The 19,099-nt window shown below is 34.9% G+C and overlaps 1 protein-coding gene across 1 annotated transcript in view; it reads left to right on the top strand.

Annotated features, from left to right (window-relative positions):
* LOC110465531 (formimidoyltransferase-cyclodeaminase-like) overlaps window positions 1–9,151 on the top strand; it is a gene marked incomplete at its 5' end in the record, with an annotated part of 27,942 nt that extends 18,791 nt beyond the window's left edge. The window contains 5 exons of the mRNA XM_021521426.1: window positions 970–1,131; window positions 1,391–1,434; window positions 1,832–1,970; window positions 5,009–5,104; window positions 5,353–9,151. Of these exons, the coding sequence (XP_021377101.1) occupies window positions 970–1,131; window positions 1,391–1,434; window positions 1,832–1,970; window positions 5,009–5,104; window positions 5,353–5,439 (528 nt within the window). The remainder of the gene's footprint in view (window positions 1–969; window positions 1,132–1,390; window positions 1,435–1,831; window positions 1,971–5,008; window positions 5,105–5,352) is intronic.
* Between the last annotated feature and the right edge of the window lie 9,948 nt (window positions 9,152–19,099).

Raw genomic sequence — 19,099 nt, 5'->3', positions numbered from 1 at the left:
ATTGGGCCTGTAGCATGCTGGGATGAAGGACTACCATGTTAGTTCAAATGATTGACCTTGATCCACTTTCAACCTAATGTCCTTGTTCAACAATCAAGGTCAGAGGCGTCATATGTTTAAATCTTTTAATAGGTTCTTATGAAATCTTAAGATTACAAGTGTTAGATTAATAACAGGTGAGCGATGCAGGCCCATTGGGCCTCTTGTTTATAATTGTACTCAAGTACATATATGAAGAGATATAATTAAGATATAATCAAAAACCCACATTTTATCTTATGAGTGGTGAAAAGATTCACACAAAATTCAGTATGTTGCCTGCAGTTTGGCAGAGATCCTTAAACTTGAGATAATAATAATAATTATTCGAGGTTCTTATATATCACTTTATCACAACCTAGTTCGTAGGTCGTCTCTAAGCGGTTCACAAATTATAATCCATGGTTATAGGGCCTTCGCAACCAGCCAATATCTTTCTACTCCCTGGGGAGCACTGCCCAACCATGTACTCATTTAAAGCTGAGTAGACTGGAACAAGCGGAGTAAAATATCTTGCTCAAAGATACAACACAGTACCGTGCCGTGACTCGAACACACAACCCTTCGGTCACGAGCCCGGCGTCCTACCATTAGACTACCGTGCCGACCAGACCTCTCAAAACAAGGCTGCCATTTCGGCCGGTCACAGCTAGAATTCATAATGTCCAGCACTGCCCAACCACATACTCATTTAAAGCTGAGTAGACTGGAACAAGCTGAGTAAAGTATCTTGCTCAAAGATACAACACAGTGCCGTGCCATGCAGTGACTCGAACCCGCAACCCTTCAGTCACGAGCCCAGCGTCCTACCACTAGACTACTGTGCATTCATAATATAGATACATGTAGCAACTGACGACAAAAGTTTCGTCATCAACACATAAGCACTAAACTTTAATATATAACTTGATCATCTGTGTACCATTCTAGGGGGCTGGCCTTGGAGCTATGGCGGGATTCCTGAGCTACGGAAACAAGAAGTTCTTTGACTTAGATGCCAAGATGCGGAAGTTACTGCCACCTCTTTACAAAACCATGAAGGACTTGATGGCTTTTGTAGATGCAGATGCTGCTGCCTTTAGTGAATATATGGTAATGACACTTGTGTAATCAGACACTAATTGAAACCTCTGTTATCTGTCATTTTGACTAAAACCTGTGTATTCAGACCTTCTGAGAGCACATTAGTACTGACACATGTATAATCTGACACTAACTGAAACCTCTGTTATCTGACATTCAATGCATATTAGCTGACACTTGTGTAATCTGACATTGTAATTAATCATCAATGAAATAATTATGGTATGAATATGTGATACACTTCTTTAAAAGATATTTTATTTTCCAGCTGGCCTCCAAACTGCCTCAAGATACAGAAGAGGATAAAGCCCTGTAAGTCGAATTCTTAACTGACAAATTTTGTTTTTCTCTGAAATCTCCAATTTGTTTGGCAGTACAACCCATTACAATTGAAAATAAATGATTGATTACTTGAGGTTGTGTGGTGTCATATTGTCAGTCACTGAATTTTTCATGAATTTAGTTGACTTCTAGGAAATGCCAAAAATCATGATTTAGTTGAATATTATAGAAGACATATACAAATATGTGTTGTGTTGTCTTAATAATTTCTTTGTGACCTGCAAGGGTGATTGCACTCTTCATCAAAATGCATTCCGTCTGTCCTCGCAAAATTAATTATCATCAAATGTGACCTAACAATAACAATTGAAGCCAGACAGCTGATACCTAGTACTGTCTTACATACGTGGTAATTGGTTAATTCCAGGAGAGAAGAGGCGATGCAGGACGGTCTGATGACAGCAGTACATGTGCCTCTCACTGTGTCGAGGATCACCAACTCAATGTGGCCTGCTCTAAAGGAATTGGCTGCCGTGGCTAACATCAACTGTAAATCTGATCTACAGGTAAAATCAGTTTTGTAAACAGAATCCCGCCATGAACTCTGATCTACAAGGTAAAGAGAGCTCTTATCAAAATCATTTAACCCCTCACCATCATGCTATGGGTACCCCTTCCAATCCCCATAATGAACTTCAGGTAAACTTTTCTCATTTCTCTCCACTCCCCATTCATTTCTTCGATCTTCAGATAACTCAAAAATGTTAATTTACTGATTTCCACCCCATCCTCTCCCTTTACAGGTGAAGTCGACTGTAATCTGCCTTTAACTCCAGCAACATGTCCCTGGGGGCAGGGGATATGTGAAGAAAACACTTAATACCAGATCATAGCAGATATGTTTCCTAACTGTATCCTTATTCCATAGACAAATTTCATATTTAAATATCAGATTACCCAATGAAATATGATCTCAAACTGGAAAACACTTATGTCTGTTTTTAGCTCACCTGGCTCAAAGGGCAAAGTGAGCTTATGCCATGGTGCGCCGTCCGGCGTCCGTCCGGCGTTCGACGTCCTTCCGTCCGGCGTCAATATTTTACTTTAAACAACTTCTTCTCAATAACCAAAAGGCCTAGGATGATGATATTTGGCCAGAAGCAAACAAGTTTGTTCAAATAAATGACCTTCACTTATTTTCAAGTTCACAGGGGTCAAATATGTTAAAATCTTTAAACAACTTCTTCTGAATAACTAAGAGACCTAGGATAATAATATTCGGCCAGTAACATGCTGGGATGAAGGACTACCAAGTTTGTTCAAATGAATGACCTTGACCCATTTCAAGGTCACAGGGGTCAAATGTCTTAAAAACTACGAACGACTTCTTCTTAATAACCAAAAGTCCCAGGGAACTGATATTGGGCCTGTAGCATGCTGGAATAAAGGGCTACCAAGTTTGTTCAAATGAATGACCTTGACCCACTTTCAAGGTGACAGGGGTCAAATGTCTAAAAATCTTCAAACAACTTCTTCTCAATAACCAAAAGGCCCAAGGTTCTGATATTGGGCCTGTAGCATGCTGGGATAAAAGGCTACCAAGGTTGTTCAAATGAATGACCTTGACCCACTTCCAAAGTGACAGGGGTCAAATATGTTAAAATCTTCAAACAACTTCTTCTCAATAACCAAAAGGCCCAGGGTACTGATATTGGGCCTGTAGCATGCTGGGATAAAATGATACAAAGTTTGTTCGAATGAATGACATTGACTTATATTCAAGGTCACAGGGGTCAAATATGTTAAAATCTTCAAACGACTTCTTCTCAATAACCAAAGGGCCCAGGGTACTGAAATTGGGCCTGTAGCATGTTTGGATGAAGGGCTACCAAGTTTGTTCAAATTAATGACCTTGACCCACTTTCAACCTAATGTCCTTGTTCGACAATTTCAAGGTCACAGGCATCAAATGTTTAAATCTTTTAATAGGTTGTTATGAATCAAACACTGATATTCTGAAATTACAAGTGTGATATTAATAACAGGGGAGCGATGCAGGCCCATTAGGCCTCTTGTTTTCAATAGGTACTGTGTTCCATTTGATGCCTCGCAAAGAGGAGGCGGCATGTAGTGTTTGCATTTTCCATTTGTTTGTCTGTGGATCTTTCCATACAATGTCTTGACTAGACTTTGGGTTTACTCCATTTGTCTAATACTGGAAGTCCAACAATCATGATCATCAGAATGTATCTTGAGTACAACACCAAGATATTAAATGTAGGTCATGATGACCTAGTTTTTCCGCTTCAAAGTCTTTGGCTGTACCTTATAATTAGCTCCATTTCTTTAGTCAGACTGCATTTAGCTCCATTTCTTAAGTAAGACTTTGCATTTAGCTCCATTTCTTTAGTAAGACTTTGCATTTAGCTCCATTTCTTTAGTAAGACTGCATTTAGCTCCATTTCTGAAGTAAGACTTTGCATTTAGTTCCATTTCTTTAGTAAGACTGCATTTAGCTCCATTTCTTTAGTGAGACTTTGTATTTAGCTCCATTTCTTTAGTGAGACTTTGTATTTAGCTCCTTTTCTTTAGTAAGACTTTGCATTTAGCTCCATTTCTTAAGTAAGACTTTGCTTTTAGCTCCATTTCTTTAGTTAGACTGCATTTAGCTCCATTTCTTTAGTAAGACTTTGCATTTAGCTCCATTTCTTAAGTAAGACTTTGCATTTAGCTCCATTTCTTAAGTAAGACTTTGCATTTAGCTCCATTTCTTGAGTAAGACTGCATTAAGCTCCATTTCTTAAGTAAGACTTTGCATTTAGCTCCATGTCTTTAGTAAGACTGCATTTAGCTCCATTTCTGAAGTAAGACTTTGCATTTAGTTCCATTTCTTTAGTAAGACTGCACTTAGCTCCATTTCTTTAGTAAGACTGCATTTAGCTCCATTTCTTGAGTAAGACTGCATTAAGCTCCATTTCTTAAGTAAGACTTTGCATTTAGCTTCATTTCTTTAGTAAGACTTTGCATTTAGCTCCATTTCTTTAGTAAGACTTTGCATTTAGCTCCATTTCTTTAGTGAGACTTTGTATTTAGCTCCATTTCTTTAGTAAGACTTTGCATTTAGCTCCATTTCTAAGTAAGACTTTGCATTTAGCTCCATTTCTTTAGTTAGACTGTATTTATGTATTTAGCTCCATTTCTTTAGTAAGACTTTGCATTTAGCTCCATTTCTTAAGTAAGACTTTGCATTTAGCTCCATTTCTTTAGTAAGACTGCATTTAGCTCCATTTCTTTAGTAAGACAGCATTCAGCTCCATTTCTTTAGTAAGACTGCATTAAGCTCCATTTCTTAAGTAAGACTTTGCATTTAGCTTCATTTCTTTAGTAAGACTTTGCATTTAGCTCCATTTCTTTAGTAAGACTGCATTTATCTCCATTTCCATCAAAGCAGGAGAGTTGATTGGTTGGTTGTGTAGAGTGTAATGTCCTATCAACAGCTTAGGTCATTTAAGGATGTACAAAGCAGGAGAGGAGACATGTGTAATTTTACCGATAATTCCTAGTTCTCTACAGTTGATAAGCTTGACAATACTTTATATTACAGGTTGGAGTACGGACACTGGAGACAGCTGTGTGGGGAACATTCTACAACGTAATGACCAATCTCAACGATCTCCAGGACGCAGAGGTCAAAGCCAAGGTCAGTCAATACCCCATAATATTCTTAGTAGGGTCTTCTTAATCCAGTCAACTTCATTCCTGGCTAAAGTGACTGGACATCAACATTTTATATTGTGTTATATTGATGTCCGATTTTTGTTTACTAAAGTAGAAGTGATCAAATATTGGAAATAAATTTCAAAAAACAAAATTGATACTTTTTATTTCCATCATGACAATGTAATAATCAGTTGTGTTTGGCCTAATTGATTTAATTTTTACTTACAGGTGAAAGAGGAAATCGATGCTGCTGTGCATCTAGCTCAAGTCAACTGTGCCGAAATTTTGTCAATTTTGGACGGGAGAAAAGAATGAATGCTCTCTACAGCTTACTTGTCTATAGCTAACTGATGCAGCTTTATAGCATTGTGAATTGGTTCTTCATTGTGTGTGTGAACATTTGGGAAAGGATATAGAAAAGTTCAGTGGAATCTTGTCTGGATACTTTTGTTTCCGAAGGAGATCTATTGTCAGTACTACTGAATTTCAGCAATAACGGAGTATGATTTGTTTTAGAACGTACTTCTGCTTCTAAATATTGTTATTTGGAAAGTCAATCTTCTAGATTATTGTTGTGCGGACCCATTGGTGGTCCACTGTACATGTATATGTGGAAATACTGCTTTTGATTATAAATGTGATGAGCAATGCATTATTATTTAAATATTATGCATAATATATGAATTTCAGTAGTTTGGACATGTTTCAAGAGGGAAAATGTTGAAAAGTTCATATATTTTTTTCATAATCCAATCTTTCATTTTGATCATTCTCTAAAATACTTAAGTAAACTAGAAAATTGAGGTTTCCCAAGTTAAAAACAACAACAATCTAGACTTACAATTATTTTCCTTATCAATGATTCACTCATTTTAATTATCAAATATAATCATTACATTCCTGATTTGAACATTTTCCAGAATGATATATAGATGAAATGGAAATTCAGTTTATTTCCAGAAAAAAAAGAATATTGAGAAAAGCAAATTTTCTGATTTAATGAAAAAACTCTATTTATACTGCATAATACAATCGAATTCCAGGGGGAAACAACATTGAAAAGATAGCTTCAGCAGAATGCAATATGCAAGTGTTTGGAAAGCATGTTTTCTGGAATAAAGGTGGTCAGATTTGACAAAGAGTTTGTACTGTGTGTGATTAAAATGTTTACCGTGAGTCTATGATTTCATGTTTCTGTAATTTTAACCATTCCTATGAAATTTAAGTTATTTTTGATAATTTTACAAAATTGTTGAACCATAGAAATTTATCTTAATATTGTGTATGAAATATATATTGTGTGATTTTTTATCATATGGTGTCATTTTTTAATTGATTTAAAATGGAGCTTTTTTGAGGACAATGTTTGCCTGTGAGAATCTTTAAATGTTAATTAAGTTTAATTGTTTATAAATTAAACTGTTGTTTGTTTTGTACTATCATTGTCTTGTATGACTCGTCATAGGTATACAGACTGAGATTTACAGTTTAGATTTACTGTAAACTGTAATAAAATTTGACCAGATGTGGAATACTTTGGAAATATGTACTGTATACCGCAAAACCGTAACTCGGTGAAACATTCACTTTTAAAACCAACAAATCCATATTAAAGTTAATTTCATCGTTCACAAAAGAAACTCTATGCTTAGATATGTGAAAAAGTACATGTAATCACCATCATGATGAATTATCTTAACTAATTACGGAAAGTGAATGGCTGAAAAATTGACTCTGCCAAGCGTCTCCCGGTTTGCAGTAACTTGGTTCCTCTTTGATGACAATTTTCGTTAAGAGACTTAACATTTACTGAAATTGTCTTGATAAATTATGAAACTTGGTGGAATTTGCTGCCTGCTTATATTAAAGAACAATTAAAGTGTAAAAATGATCACGAGTCGGTCGCTAAAATTTCCTATTCAACTGTATGGACAGTTTGTCTTAAGATATACCAGAGTTAAAGGATTTCATTAAGATGTCTTTAAAATGATTCTTACATCAGTCCATGGCCAACTGTGATAAATTTTGTATTCGTTTCTTTTTTTGACATTTACTTTTTATCACGTACTGCAATTAGCAAGACCATTTATTAGATCATAAGAAAATAAATTATCTGTTTCCATTTTACTTTAAACATATTTTATTCAAACATATTTCATTGCTGATAAATAATTTCGTTCTTACCCTGGTGTGGTGGTGGTGGGGGAGAGGTAGATATTTAGGTGTTGTTAGTTTTTTAATGTTTTTTAACTACATTCCAATTTATAAATCACCAGTTAAACATATTTACTAACAAAACACATATTTTCATAATTGATGAACAGTCAAACATGTGTTCAGACACCTTAGTGGGAGTTAAAAATAATGATCTCCTAACACAGGTGGTCTCTTGATACAGGTTCAGTTCACATCAAAATCAGGTGGTCTCTTAACAGAGATGGTCTTTTCATAGAGGTGGACACATGAGCAGGTTTTACTTTATCGAAACAACTGTAAAATAAAATGTGTTAAACTGAATATTGAATTTGAAACCATATGTAGACAAACCACACTTTCTAATGGAAAATATAATATTTTCTATAAAGATAAAAAGTAAATTTAGAACAAATTTACCCAAAACCTTATTCCTGAATCAAAACACTTCATGACAAATACTAGTAGGAAGTCAACCCCTTCGTGGTATTTGTCTGTTTACAACCAGGTGACAGCCAGGCCTGTGTCTGCAGGGTTATAAAACACCTCAACCAGTCAGTAGGAGCTCATCGCTGTTATAGTTTTAATTTCCATCATCAGCTTTAAACAAACTTAAAGAATAACTGTTATGTATGGACACTTGTCTGTTGAATGAGAGAAAATATTTCGAAAATATTCTGCCCAAAAATGTTACAGGTAATGTTTTTCAGATACTGCAATACTAGTGATGACAACAATTTTGAAATTAGAAAAAAATTGTACATATTCTCGTTTATTCCGTCCCAATGTACATTATGCATTAAAACCTGCCTCTATACACTGCACAAGGGAGGGATTAAAAAAAAGTGTTTGATAGATTGATGGTCTTCATAGAGAGGTGGTTTAAAGAAACACACCAGTTGGAGTATATTGAAAAGAGTACATGTAGTTATAATGAGATGGTTTTAAAGGAAAATATTACCATAAAGAAATGTTTTCGTTGCAATGTTTTGGAAGAAATAAGTGTGGTAGAATGGGTAATGTAAGCAATAGTTTATTTACATCAAAGTGTGAAAACTACAAATTTGAAATTTCTGTAGAACTTTGCCTATTGTGATGTTGCCAGTTCAAGAATAACATTGTTTGAAATCTTTTTCTTTAGTTTATTACTGTCAATATTGTTAACCCTTCCAAGGAAGTTGATGATATTCTATAGAATATGTTTATCTGGTGTACACTTAACTTGTCTAACTTAGCTTTTGATAAATGGTTGAGGATATTGTAATTTAATCATAACTATTTGAGTGGTACTTGAATTCAGCCGGCAAAAATTTCACACCAGAAAATCATTCACTTTTTATTATGTCAGTTATATATTTTTAAAATCTGTGTTATTTCTCTGGCTTACTTTGCTTTAATCAAAACTTTCATCTTGTAAAGTTTGCTGTGTATTAATCAAAGGAGAAAATAATATCCCTTGTCTTAAATAAATATTTACTGTAGTACTGTTATAGTTTGGTGTTGATGTAACTTTCTAGAATATTGTTATAACAGGCTGTTGCTAGATTAAATCAATCACCCCTGAAATTTCATAATGAACTATTCCAACCTTTGAATTGGAAGAGTTTAAATATGACTTTAGGGGTGAATGAGTTAATTTCCTTTTCCTCCAAAAAAATATTGTTTATATGAATATTGTATGTTTAAATGACCTTTATATTGTTAATGACTATACAGAAAATATAATTTAATTATGTTAAGGTGTTGGAACTACAGCCAGAAAAGATTTTTTATTTTATCTGTAATCAAGAAATGTTGGTACATATATATATATATACATATAACTGAAATGAAAGAGAGAAAAAAGTATATAATATAAATTTTAAATAGAATTTTTTAAAAGGATGAATATATTTTACAAACCATACAAATACATGTTGTATAGAAGGATGGTGTATGGAATTTGTTTGTACAGTGTAACTCAGGACGTGCATTTCAGTATTTGTTTAATTTATATTCCAAGAATATATATGTTAAAAAGTTTTTTGAAAACAATGAAAAGTCCCATTATATAAATTATGTATTTTTAATACTAAAGTTTTATCATGACCTAGTTACTAACAGTATTAACTTCTAAAGTTCCAATAAGTTGGGCTTCTGTTGATGTTTTCTAATATTTCATTTTTTAAGGATCCCTGTCCCACTGCAGGTAGAGTCGACATTAATTGAGATTCCAGTGTTTTTTCTTATATATACAGTAACCTCCCCTTAATTTTGTTTTTGATACAACTGTAATGCAATTGGGCTAGCTAATTAAGGCACTTTTGTTACCCATGTAGCTCCAATGGTTTGAGTGATGAATTTTTACTCTTAGAACACTGTTGTTGATTGTGTTTTGTTTATTTCAGCTTATTCTCTTTTCATAAAATCCTACAAAGTATGGTATTCTTTTCAGAAATGATTTATCAAAGTTATAGTCATGTCGGAAAAACATTTTCAAGGAAAGTTACAGCTTATGAGAGTGGTATGAGGATCCTTAAAATATATATAGCATTGTTGTTACATTAATGTATAAATATTAAAAAAATGCTTAAAGATAAGGAAAATCATCAGAAACCCATCTTTATATATGACGCCCTATAGATCTGTCTGTGATGTGTTTGTTGTATATTGTTCATAGGGAGTTTAAAACCCACCAGATTGTTGACATCATTATTTTAAGGGTATATGCATGATTTTAAATGATTGAAAAGCGTAGAATGATCTTTTGACGTACACCTTTTGCTTTTAATACCATAATAAAAGATGAATATTTAATTTGTAATTGTCCTTTGTAGTTTTTATTTTCATATGAGAATATACTAAATATTGTAGTTTAATTAGAAAAGTTTGCAGCTTTCGTCGTTCAGTTCACAAAGTGGTTGTTCCTATTGTCTTGCTCACTGCCACCATGTGTTGTTGTAATTACTGCCACCACGTGTTGTAATCGAGTTGTTTGAATTTAGTGGTCTGTGGACTAGTTCACGTTCCTGTCAGTAGGCAGTGTTTGTTCCTTGCCTTGAGATACCACTCTAAACAACTTTTAAAATTTTGATAAATAATAGAGAAAAAAGTCATGATTTTTTTCCCCTTACTGGATCATTTGGCAATACACATGCTGAATACAGGTGTATTAGAGGGAGGCAAACGTATCTTTGGCTAATTTGTAATGTTGTGCTACATTTTAAAACAGTTCACTTTCATGATTCAAAGACAAACAAGAAATCTTGCAATTTGTACAGACAGACAGGATAGTTGGAGTGATACACAAATCTTTGATCATATATGGTTTTCCGAGAGAATGCTCCCATATGTCATCATTTTTTAAATGCGTGTTTGGGGCACTTAATGTGTTGAGGATTTAAACAAGTAACAGTAAAACTTCATTATGCCGACACCATTTTGTCCTGTGAAATTTTGGCATTATAAAGAGGTCTGAACAAATATCAAGAGGATATTAATAATGAATTCTTCAGAAAAATTCGGGAAAAGGAGAACATGAAAAATGGTGGCGGCAAGGGAGATGGCAGTAGTTCTGGGGGTGGGGCATTATATCAAGGGAGATGGCAGTTGTTCTGGGGGTGGGGCGTTATATCAAGGGAGATGGCAGTTGTTCTGGGGGTGGGGCATTATATCAAGGGAGATGGCAGTTGTTCTGGGGGTGGGGCGTTATATCAAGGTTTTACGCTACATTATTGTATATAAAAGCAGCTGAAATGTTGTTGACATCTCTGTTAAGGGTGTGATGTTGGCTATTATAATAAGTTATGTTTTCATGATAATTCTAGCATTCTGCTTTGAACTCGCTATTAAAATGGTTTGATATGACTGAAGTGTTTGTGTTGTTCATTCTTTAGATAGCTTTCAAGACAGTGAATAAGGACAGTAAGCCTTGAGCATACTTACAGAACTACAAAGTAAACCTTGTGCGTACTTACTGAACTATAAAGGAAGCCTTGTGCGTACTTACTGAACTATAAAGTAAGCCTTGTACGTACTTACGGAACTAGAAAGTAAGCCTTGTGCGTTCTTACGGAACTATAAAGTAAGCCGTGAGCATACTTACAGAGCTATAAAGTAAGCCTTGTGCATACTGACAGAACTATAAAAGACAGTGAATAAGGACAGTAAGCCTTGAGAATACTTACAGAACTACAAAGTAAACATTGTGCGTACTTACTGAACTATAAAGGAAGCCTTGTGCGTGCTTACGGAACTATAATGTAAGCCTTGTGCGTATATACGTACGGAACTATAAAGTAAGCCTTGTACGTACTTACGGAACTAGAAAGTAAGCCTTGTGCGTACTAACGGGCATTATATCAAGGGAGATGGCAGTTGTTCTGGGGGTGGGGCGTTATATCAAGGTTTTACGCTACATTATTGTATATAAAAGCAGCTGAAATGTTGTTGACATCTCTGTTAAGGGTGTGATGTTGGCTATTATAATAAGTTATGTTTTCATGATAATTCTAGCATTCTGCTTTGAACTCGCTATTAAAATGGCTTGATATGACTGAAGGGTTTGTGTTGTTCATTCTTTAGATAGCTTTCAAGATAGTGAATAAGGACAGTAAGCCTTGAGAATACTTACAGAACTACAAAGTAAACATTGTGCGTACTTACTGAACTAAATAGGAAGCCTTGTGCGTACTTACAAAACTATAAAGTGGGTACTTATGGAACTATAAAGTAAGACTTGAGCGTACTTACAGAACTAAAAGGGAGCCTTGGGCATACTGACAGAACTATAAAAGACAGTGAATAAGGACAGTAAGCCATGAGCATACTTACAGAACTACAAAGTAAACATTGTGCGTACTTACTGAACTATAAAGGAAGCCTTGTGCGTACTTCCTAAACTATAAAGGAAGCCTTGTGCATACTGACAGAACTATTAAGTAAGCCTTGTGCGTACTTAAAGAACTATAAAGTAAGCCTTGAGTATACTTACAGAACTATAAAGTAAACCTTGTGCATACTTACGGAACTATAAAGAAATCCTTCTGCATACTTACAGAACTATAAGGTAAGCCCTGTGCATACTTACAGAACTATAAAGGAAGACTTGTGCGTACTTACTGAACTATAATGGAAGCCTTGTGCGTACTTACAAAACTATAAAGTGGGTACTTATGGAACTATAAAGTAAGACTTGAGCGTACTTACAGAACTATAAAGTAAACTTTGTGCGAACTTACAGAACTATAAAGAAAGCCTTGTGCATACTTACAGAACTATAAAGGAAGCCTTGTGCACTATAAAGTAAGCCTTGTACATACTTACGGAACTATAAAGAAATCCTTCTGCATACTTACAGAACTATAAGGTAAGCCTTGTGCATACTTACGGCACTATAAAGTAAGCCTTGTACGTACTTACGGAACTATAAAATAAGCCTTGTGCGTACTTACAAAACTATAAAGTGGGTACTTATGGAACTATAAAGTAAGACTTGTGCGTACTTACAGAACTTTAAAGTAAGCCTTGTGCATACTAACGGAACTATAAAGTAAGCCTTATGCGTACTTATGGAACTATAAAGTAAACCTTGTGCGTATATACTTACGAAACTATAAAGTAAGCCTTGTACATACTTACGGAACTATAAAGTAATCCTTGTGCGTACTTATGGAACTATCAAGTAAGCCTTGTGCGTACTTAAAGAACTATAAAGTAAGCCTTGAGCATACTGACAGAACTATTAAGTAAGACTTGTGCGTACTAACGGAACTATAAAGTAAGCCTTGAGCCTACTTACAGAACTATAAAGTAAACCTTGTGCGGACTTACTGAACTATATAGGAAGCCTTGTGCGGACTTACTGAACTATAAAGGCAGCCTTGTGCGTACTTACAAAACTATAAAGTGGGTACTTATGGAACTATAAAGTAAGCCTTGAGCATAGTTGTTGACATCTCTGTTAAGGGTGTGATGTTGGCTATTATAATAAGTTATGTTTTCATGATAATTCTAGCATTCTGCTTTGAACTCGCTATTAAAATGGTTTGATATGACTGAAGTGCTTGTGTTGTTCATTCTTTAGATAGCTTTCAAGATAGTGAATAAGGACAGTAAGCCATGAGCATACTTACAGAACTACAAAGTAAGCCTTGTGCGTACTAACACAGAACTATAAAGTAAGCCTTGAGCATACTGACAGAACTATTAAGTAAGACTTGTGCGTACTAACGGAACTATAAAGTAAGCCTGGTACGTACTTACGGAACTATAAAATAAGCCTTGTGCGTACTTACAAAACTATAAAGTGCGTACTTATGGAACTATAAAGTAAACCTTGTGCGTATATACTTACGAAACTATAAAGTAAGCCTTGTACATACTTACGGAACTATAAAGAAATCCTTCTGCATACTTACAGAACTATAAGGTAAGCCCTGTGCATACTTACAGAACTATAAGGTAAGCCTTGTGCATACTTACGGCACTATAAAGTAAGCCTTGTGCCTACTTACGGAACTATAAAGTAATCCTTGTGCGTACTTATGGAACTATCAAGTAAGCCTTGTGCGTACTTATGGAACTATCAAGTAAGCCTTGTGCGTACTTACAAACCTATAAAGTGCGTACTTATGGAACTATAAAGAAAGCCTTGGGCATACTTACAGAACTATAAAGTAAACCTTGTGCGGACTTACTGAACTATAAAGGCAGCCTTGTGCGTACTTACAAAACTATAAAGTGGGTACTTATGGAACTATAAAGTAAACCTTGTGCGTATATTTTTACGGAACTATAAAGTAAGCCGTGAGCATACTTACAGAGCTATAAAGTAAGCCTTGTGCATACTTACGGAACTATAAAGTAAACCTTGTGCGTACTTACTGAACTATATAGGAAGCCTTGTGCGTACTTACTGAACTATAAAGGAAGCCTTGTGCGTACTTACAAAACTATAAAGTGCGTACTTATGGAACTATAAAGTAAACCTTGTGCGTATATTTTTACGGAACTATAAAGTAAGCCTTGTGCGTATATACTTACAGAACTATAAAGTAAGCCTTGTGCATACTTACAGGACTATAAAGTAAGCCTAGTGCATCCTTACGGAACTATGAAGTAAGCCTTGTTCGTACTTACGGAAACTATAAAGTAAGCCTTGTGCATACTTACAGAACTATAAAGTTAACCTTGTGCATACTTACAGAACTATAAACTAAGCCTTGTGCGTACTTACAGAACTTTAAAGTAAGCCTTGTGCATACTTACAGAACTATAAAGTTAACCTTGTGCATACTTACAGAACTATAAAGTAAGCCTAGTGCATACTTACGGAACTATGAAGTAAGCCTTGTGCGTACTTACGGAAACTATAAAGTAAGCCTTGTGCATACTTACAGAACTATAAAGTAAGCCTTGTGCATACTAACAGAATTATAAAGTAAGCCTTGTGAGAACTTACAGAACTATAAAGTAAGCCTTGTGCATACTTACGGAACTATAAAGAAAGCCTTGTGCATACTTACAGAACTATAAAGTAAGCCTTGTGCGTACTTACAGAACTTTAAAGTAAACCTTGTGCATACTTACGGAACTATAAAGTAAGCCTTGTGCGTATATACTTACGGAACTATAAAGTAAGCCTTGTGCGTATATACTTACGGAACTATAAAGTAAGCCTTGTGCGTACTTACGGAACTATAAAGTAAGCCTTGTGCATACTTACAGAACTATAAAGTAAGCCTTGTGCGTACTTACAGAACTTTAAAGTAAACCTTGTGCATACTTACGGAACTATAAAGTAAGCCTTGTGCATACTAACAGAACTATAAAGCAAGCCTTGTGCATACTAACAGAACTATAAAGTAAGCCTTGTGCGTACTTACAGAACTTTAAAGTAAACCTTGTGCATACTTACGGAACTATAAAGTAAGCCTTGTGCGTACTTACGGAACTATAAAGTAAGCCTTGTGCATACTTACAGAACTATAAAGTAAGCCTTGTGCATACTTACGAAACTATAAAGTAAGCCTTGTGCGTACTTACAGAACTATAAAGTAAGCCTTGTGCATACTTACGAAACTATAAAGTAAGCCTTGTGCGTACTTACGGAACTATAAAGTAAGCCTTGTGCATACTTACAGAACTATAAAGTTAACCTTGTGCATACTTACAGAACTATAAAGTAAGCCTTGTGCGTACTTACGGAACTATAAAGTAAGCCTTGTGCATACTTACAGAACTATAAACTAAGCCTTGTGCGTACTTACAGAACTGTAAGCCTTGTGCATACTTACGAAACCATAAAATAAGCCTTGTGTGTACTTACAAGAAGCAGCCAAATCAACTTTTCTATAACATTTCACATCATTTCCAGCTTTCGTTTTCTTCCACTTTCAACATTATATTAATTAAACATTATCTGTGTGACAAGAATGCCTTCACCATATTTCCTGATATTCCTAGCATTATTTACTTTTTCCCAAACACGTGTACGAATGTACGAAAGCTTAATATTTATGAGAGATCTTGACCTTTGCATCATGACTTGGAACCTTCAATTTGTTTTAGGCATTATAGTACTGAACTTTTGTAATTTGTTCCAAATCAAAATAATTGGAAATGAATGAAGGAAGTGATGAAAATTGAATTTGTGACATGGAAACTTTAGTTATCACAAGTCACATTTTATGACGGACGTGGAATAGCTATTCACTGAGTCGACATGTGGTCAGTCTTGTCTGACAATAATTTTTTGGCTGTAGAAATTTTCATGAAAATTCATGTATACATCCATCATCACTTGATAGTTTTATATAATTCTATTTTCACGATCTCAAGGTCACAATAATGGTTCAAAGGTCAACTATGTTGTCATCATTTTTGCGTACAGGCTATCGCTTCTGATTTACTGCATAGAATTTGATGAATTAACAATTTACACATATCTATCACACTTGGGTATAGTTAGCATGTGTTGGGGTACCGTTCTTATAACCCAATGTCAAGGTCACAGTGAGATGGTCAAAGATCTTGTGATATGGACTGAACAATTGGTATAAAACACCCTAGATGGATTGATCTTAACTCATTCACCCCTGAAGACACATTTGAACTCTTCAAATTCAAAGGTTGGAATAGTTCATTATGAAATTTCAGGGGTGAATGATCTTAGTGACACCAGGCATTTCCCCTTGGTTGATCATACAATATGCATAGAATATATGTGTAACATAATTGGACTGGGTTGATTGGCAAGGACCAGTAGCATCCATATAGAGTTTGAAGATGCTGGGTTGGAATCCCAGTCTGGACTTTGCATTTACCTTTCGTGTTACATTTGGTACCCAACTATATATGTCCATGGAAGCTAGGTGGTGAAGGGCCTTGTATGTCTTCAGGGTCCACGACTTTGAACTTTGGACCTTGTTAAGGTGGATGGAATGTAGTGAAACTGTACTGAGTCACGTTGACCGAGTTGCTCAATAGTTTTGAGCATCCGTCTAGGCTGGAATACTGCCAGTGAAGTTATTATAACGAAGTGAATAGGTATAACATACATCATACCAACATCAGAAAATATAACACAATACAAATATTTTAGTTATAAAAAATTTAATACCTAGACATGATTTAAGCTGGAGATAATAAATAGACCTTACATGACTAGTCTAGTAATGACTAGAGTAACATTACCGTTATTTACTCCTCTAAGGATCAATAGGGTGAGATGGAAGCTGGAGAGATAACCAGCTACTCAAGGTGGCCAGACCAGGGCCAGTATTCATCAAACCATTCTCATACTCAATCTCCAGATCTGTGCTCAGGCCCAATATCTTGTCCGGTTGATAAATGATTTGGAGAAATTCTGGGGAGATTTAAAGCCAAATACCATTTTCAATGTTAACACTTGACTTTTCGAGTCAAGATAACAGTATAGACAGGAACTTTAAAAGGTTTATGCATTCACAGTGAATTACTCTATGGAGATGGGAAGATGGTGGCCTTTTAAGAGGAGGGGGTGGTGGGGGGTGCATGATAGGAGTGGTCAACTGAGCAGATTCAAATGTATTCTTCTTTCAATATAACAGGCCTTTGATACTGGAAATATATATCTTTTCCATAAATGAATGACAAACACTGAATAACAAAACCATTATACCAAACAAAGCTCTTCAATATATATGTTCTGTATACTATTCAAGGGAATACCATGATTATCAACCTCAGAAAATTACATATAGTTCTTGTTCAATCATGACTTCTGTGATTTTTTTCCACTTATAATGTGGAGAATTCTTTAGATATATATATTTTTTTCATTTATTTCAATTTTAAAGAAGCTGACATGTATAATACCACATCCTTTTTTGTTTGTTAAGCCTCTTTCATAATTTGAGTCAATTATCACAAACATCACAGTCATTTAGAAAATAAAAATAAAAGACCTACGGTTAAGTGAGAATTTCAACTATCTTCAAATTAACTCGATCAGTGCAAATATACACACAAAGAATCATAGCTCATAAGTACTGCTAACATTAACATTATGAAGTATCCAAACACGGAAAAGAAATTAACACTCGCAAAAGAAAAATCCATAACATTCAACAGTAAACATTATAAATACCTTTCAAACTAACAGATCAAAACTTGATTACGCTTATTCCAATTAAAATTTATATATAAATACTGTTTAATCAAAGATGATTTTGAAGAGATAAAGCTGATTTATATAATATAAATGAATATGTTACATAAAAAATGTATCTTAAAAACTAAACGATTCTTGTACTGACCCTTAACATACAGCATGAAAGCCAACAACAATCATACAATTTCAAAGGTTTGTAGCCTTGTAACATTGCTTTGGTATGAGGCTTACAGATGATCTTAATCAGGTTGGGGTTGGGTTTGCTTGTGTTCTATGGCTTATTAACAGATATAGGCATCAAGGACATGCAAGGTTTTGGTGGGTGAGGAAAACCGGAGTACCTGAAGAAAATCACCGACCTGCTGAAAGGACCTGGCAACTGCCCCATGAAGGCCCCAAAACCGCAACCCACTGGTGAAGGGCTTGTGATCGTAAATGTCAGACATCTTAACCACTCGGCCACCACTTGTTATATTGAAGCCGACACCATATTTTATTATTTTGTAAAGACACCTGAATAACAGCTTTTTATTAAACTTTGACACCGAGTGAGATAATTTTTCTGCAAATATTTTCTTAATATTTCTAAAAGAACAGCTTTTCAAATGGTGATAATGACATTAGATATATTTCAGAATTCTGGGAAAAATCTATTAAAAATTCTTTCAAGAATGGTTTTTCAACCTTAAATGGAACTCTTTTTCTCTAACATAGCATATTTAAAAAATGATTCTGAATATCAAACTAACACAGACAAAAAGATTTCTGAAGGACATTTTTTGGAGAAAAAAAAGTTCCTAAAACTATGATAACAACATGAAACAAGAGGCCCAATGGGCCTGCATCGCTCACCTGGTATAAATCTCACATAAAATATCAGTATTTATGATTAAAATTCATTCAAAAGAACCTGTTATTTTTTTTTTAAACATTTCACCCCTGTGATTGAAAGTCGAACAAAGTCATTATGTTAAACAAATTTTATAGCCTTTCATCTCAGGATGCAACTTGCAAAGTATCAACATCCTGGGACCCATGGTTATTCAGAAGAGGTCTATTAAAGATTTTAAACAAATTTGACCCCTGTGACCTTGAATATAAGTCAAAGTCATTCACTTTAACAAACATAGTAGTCCTTGATCCCAGCAT

Source organism: Mizuhopecten yessoensis, unplaced genomic scaffold (assembly GCF_002113885.1).
Source record: "Mizuhopecten yessoensis strain PY_sf001 unplaced genomic scaffold, ASM211388v2 scaffold11087, whole genome shotgun sequence".
NCBI lineage: Eukaryota > Metazoa > Mollusca > Bivalvia > Pectinida > Pectinidae > Mizuhopecten > Mizuhopecten yessoensis.
This window is presented reverse-complemented; position numbering and strand designations above follow the sequence as displayed.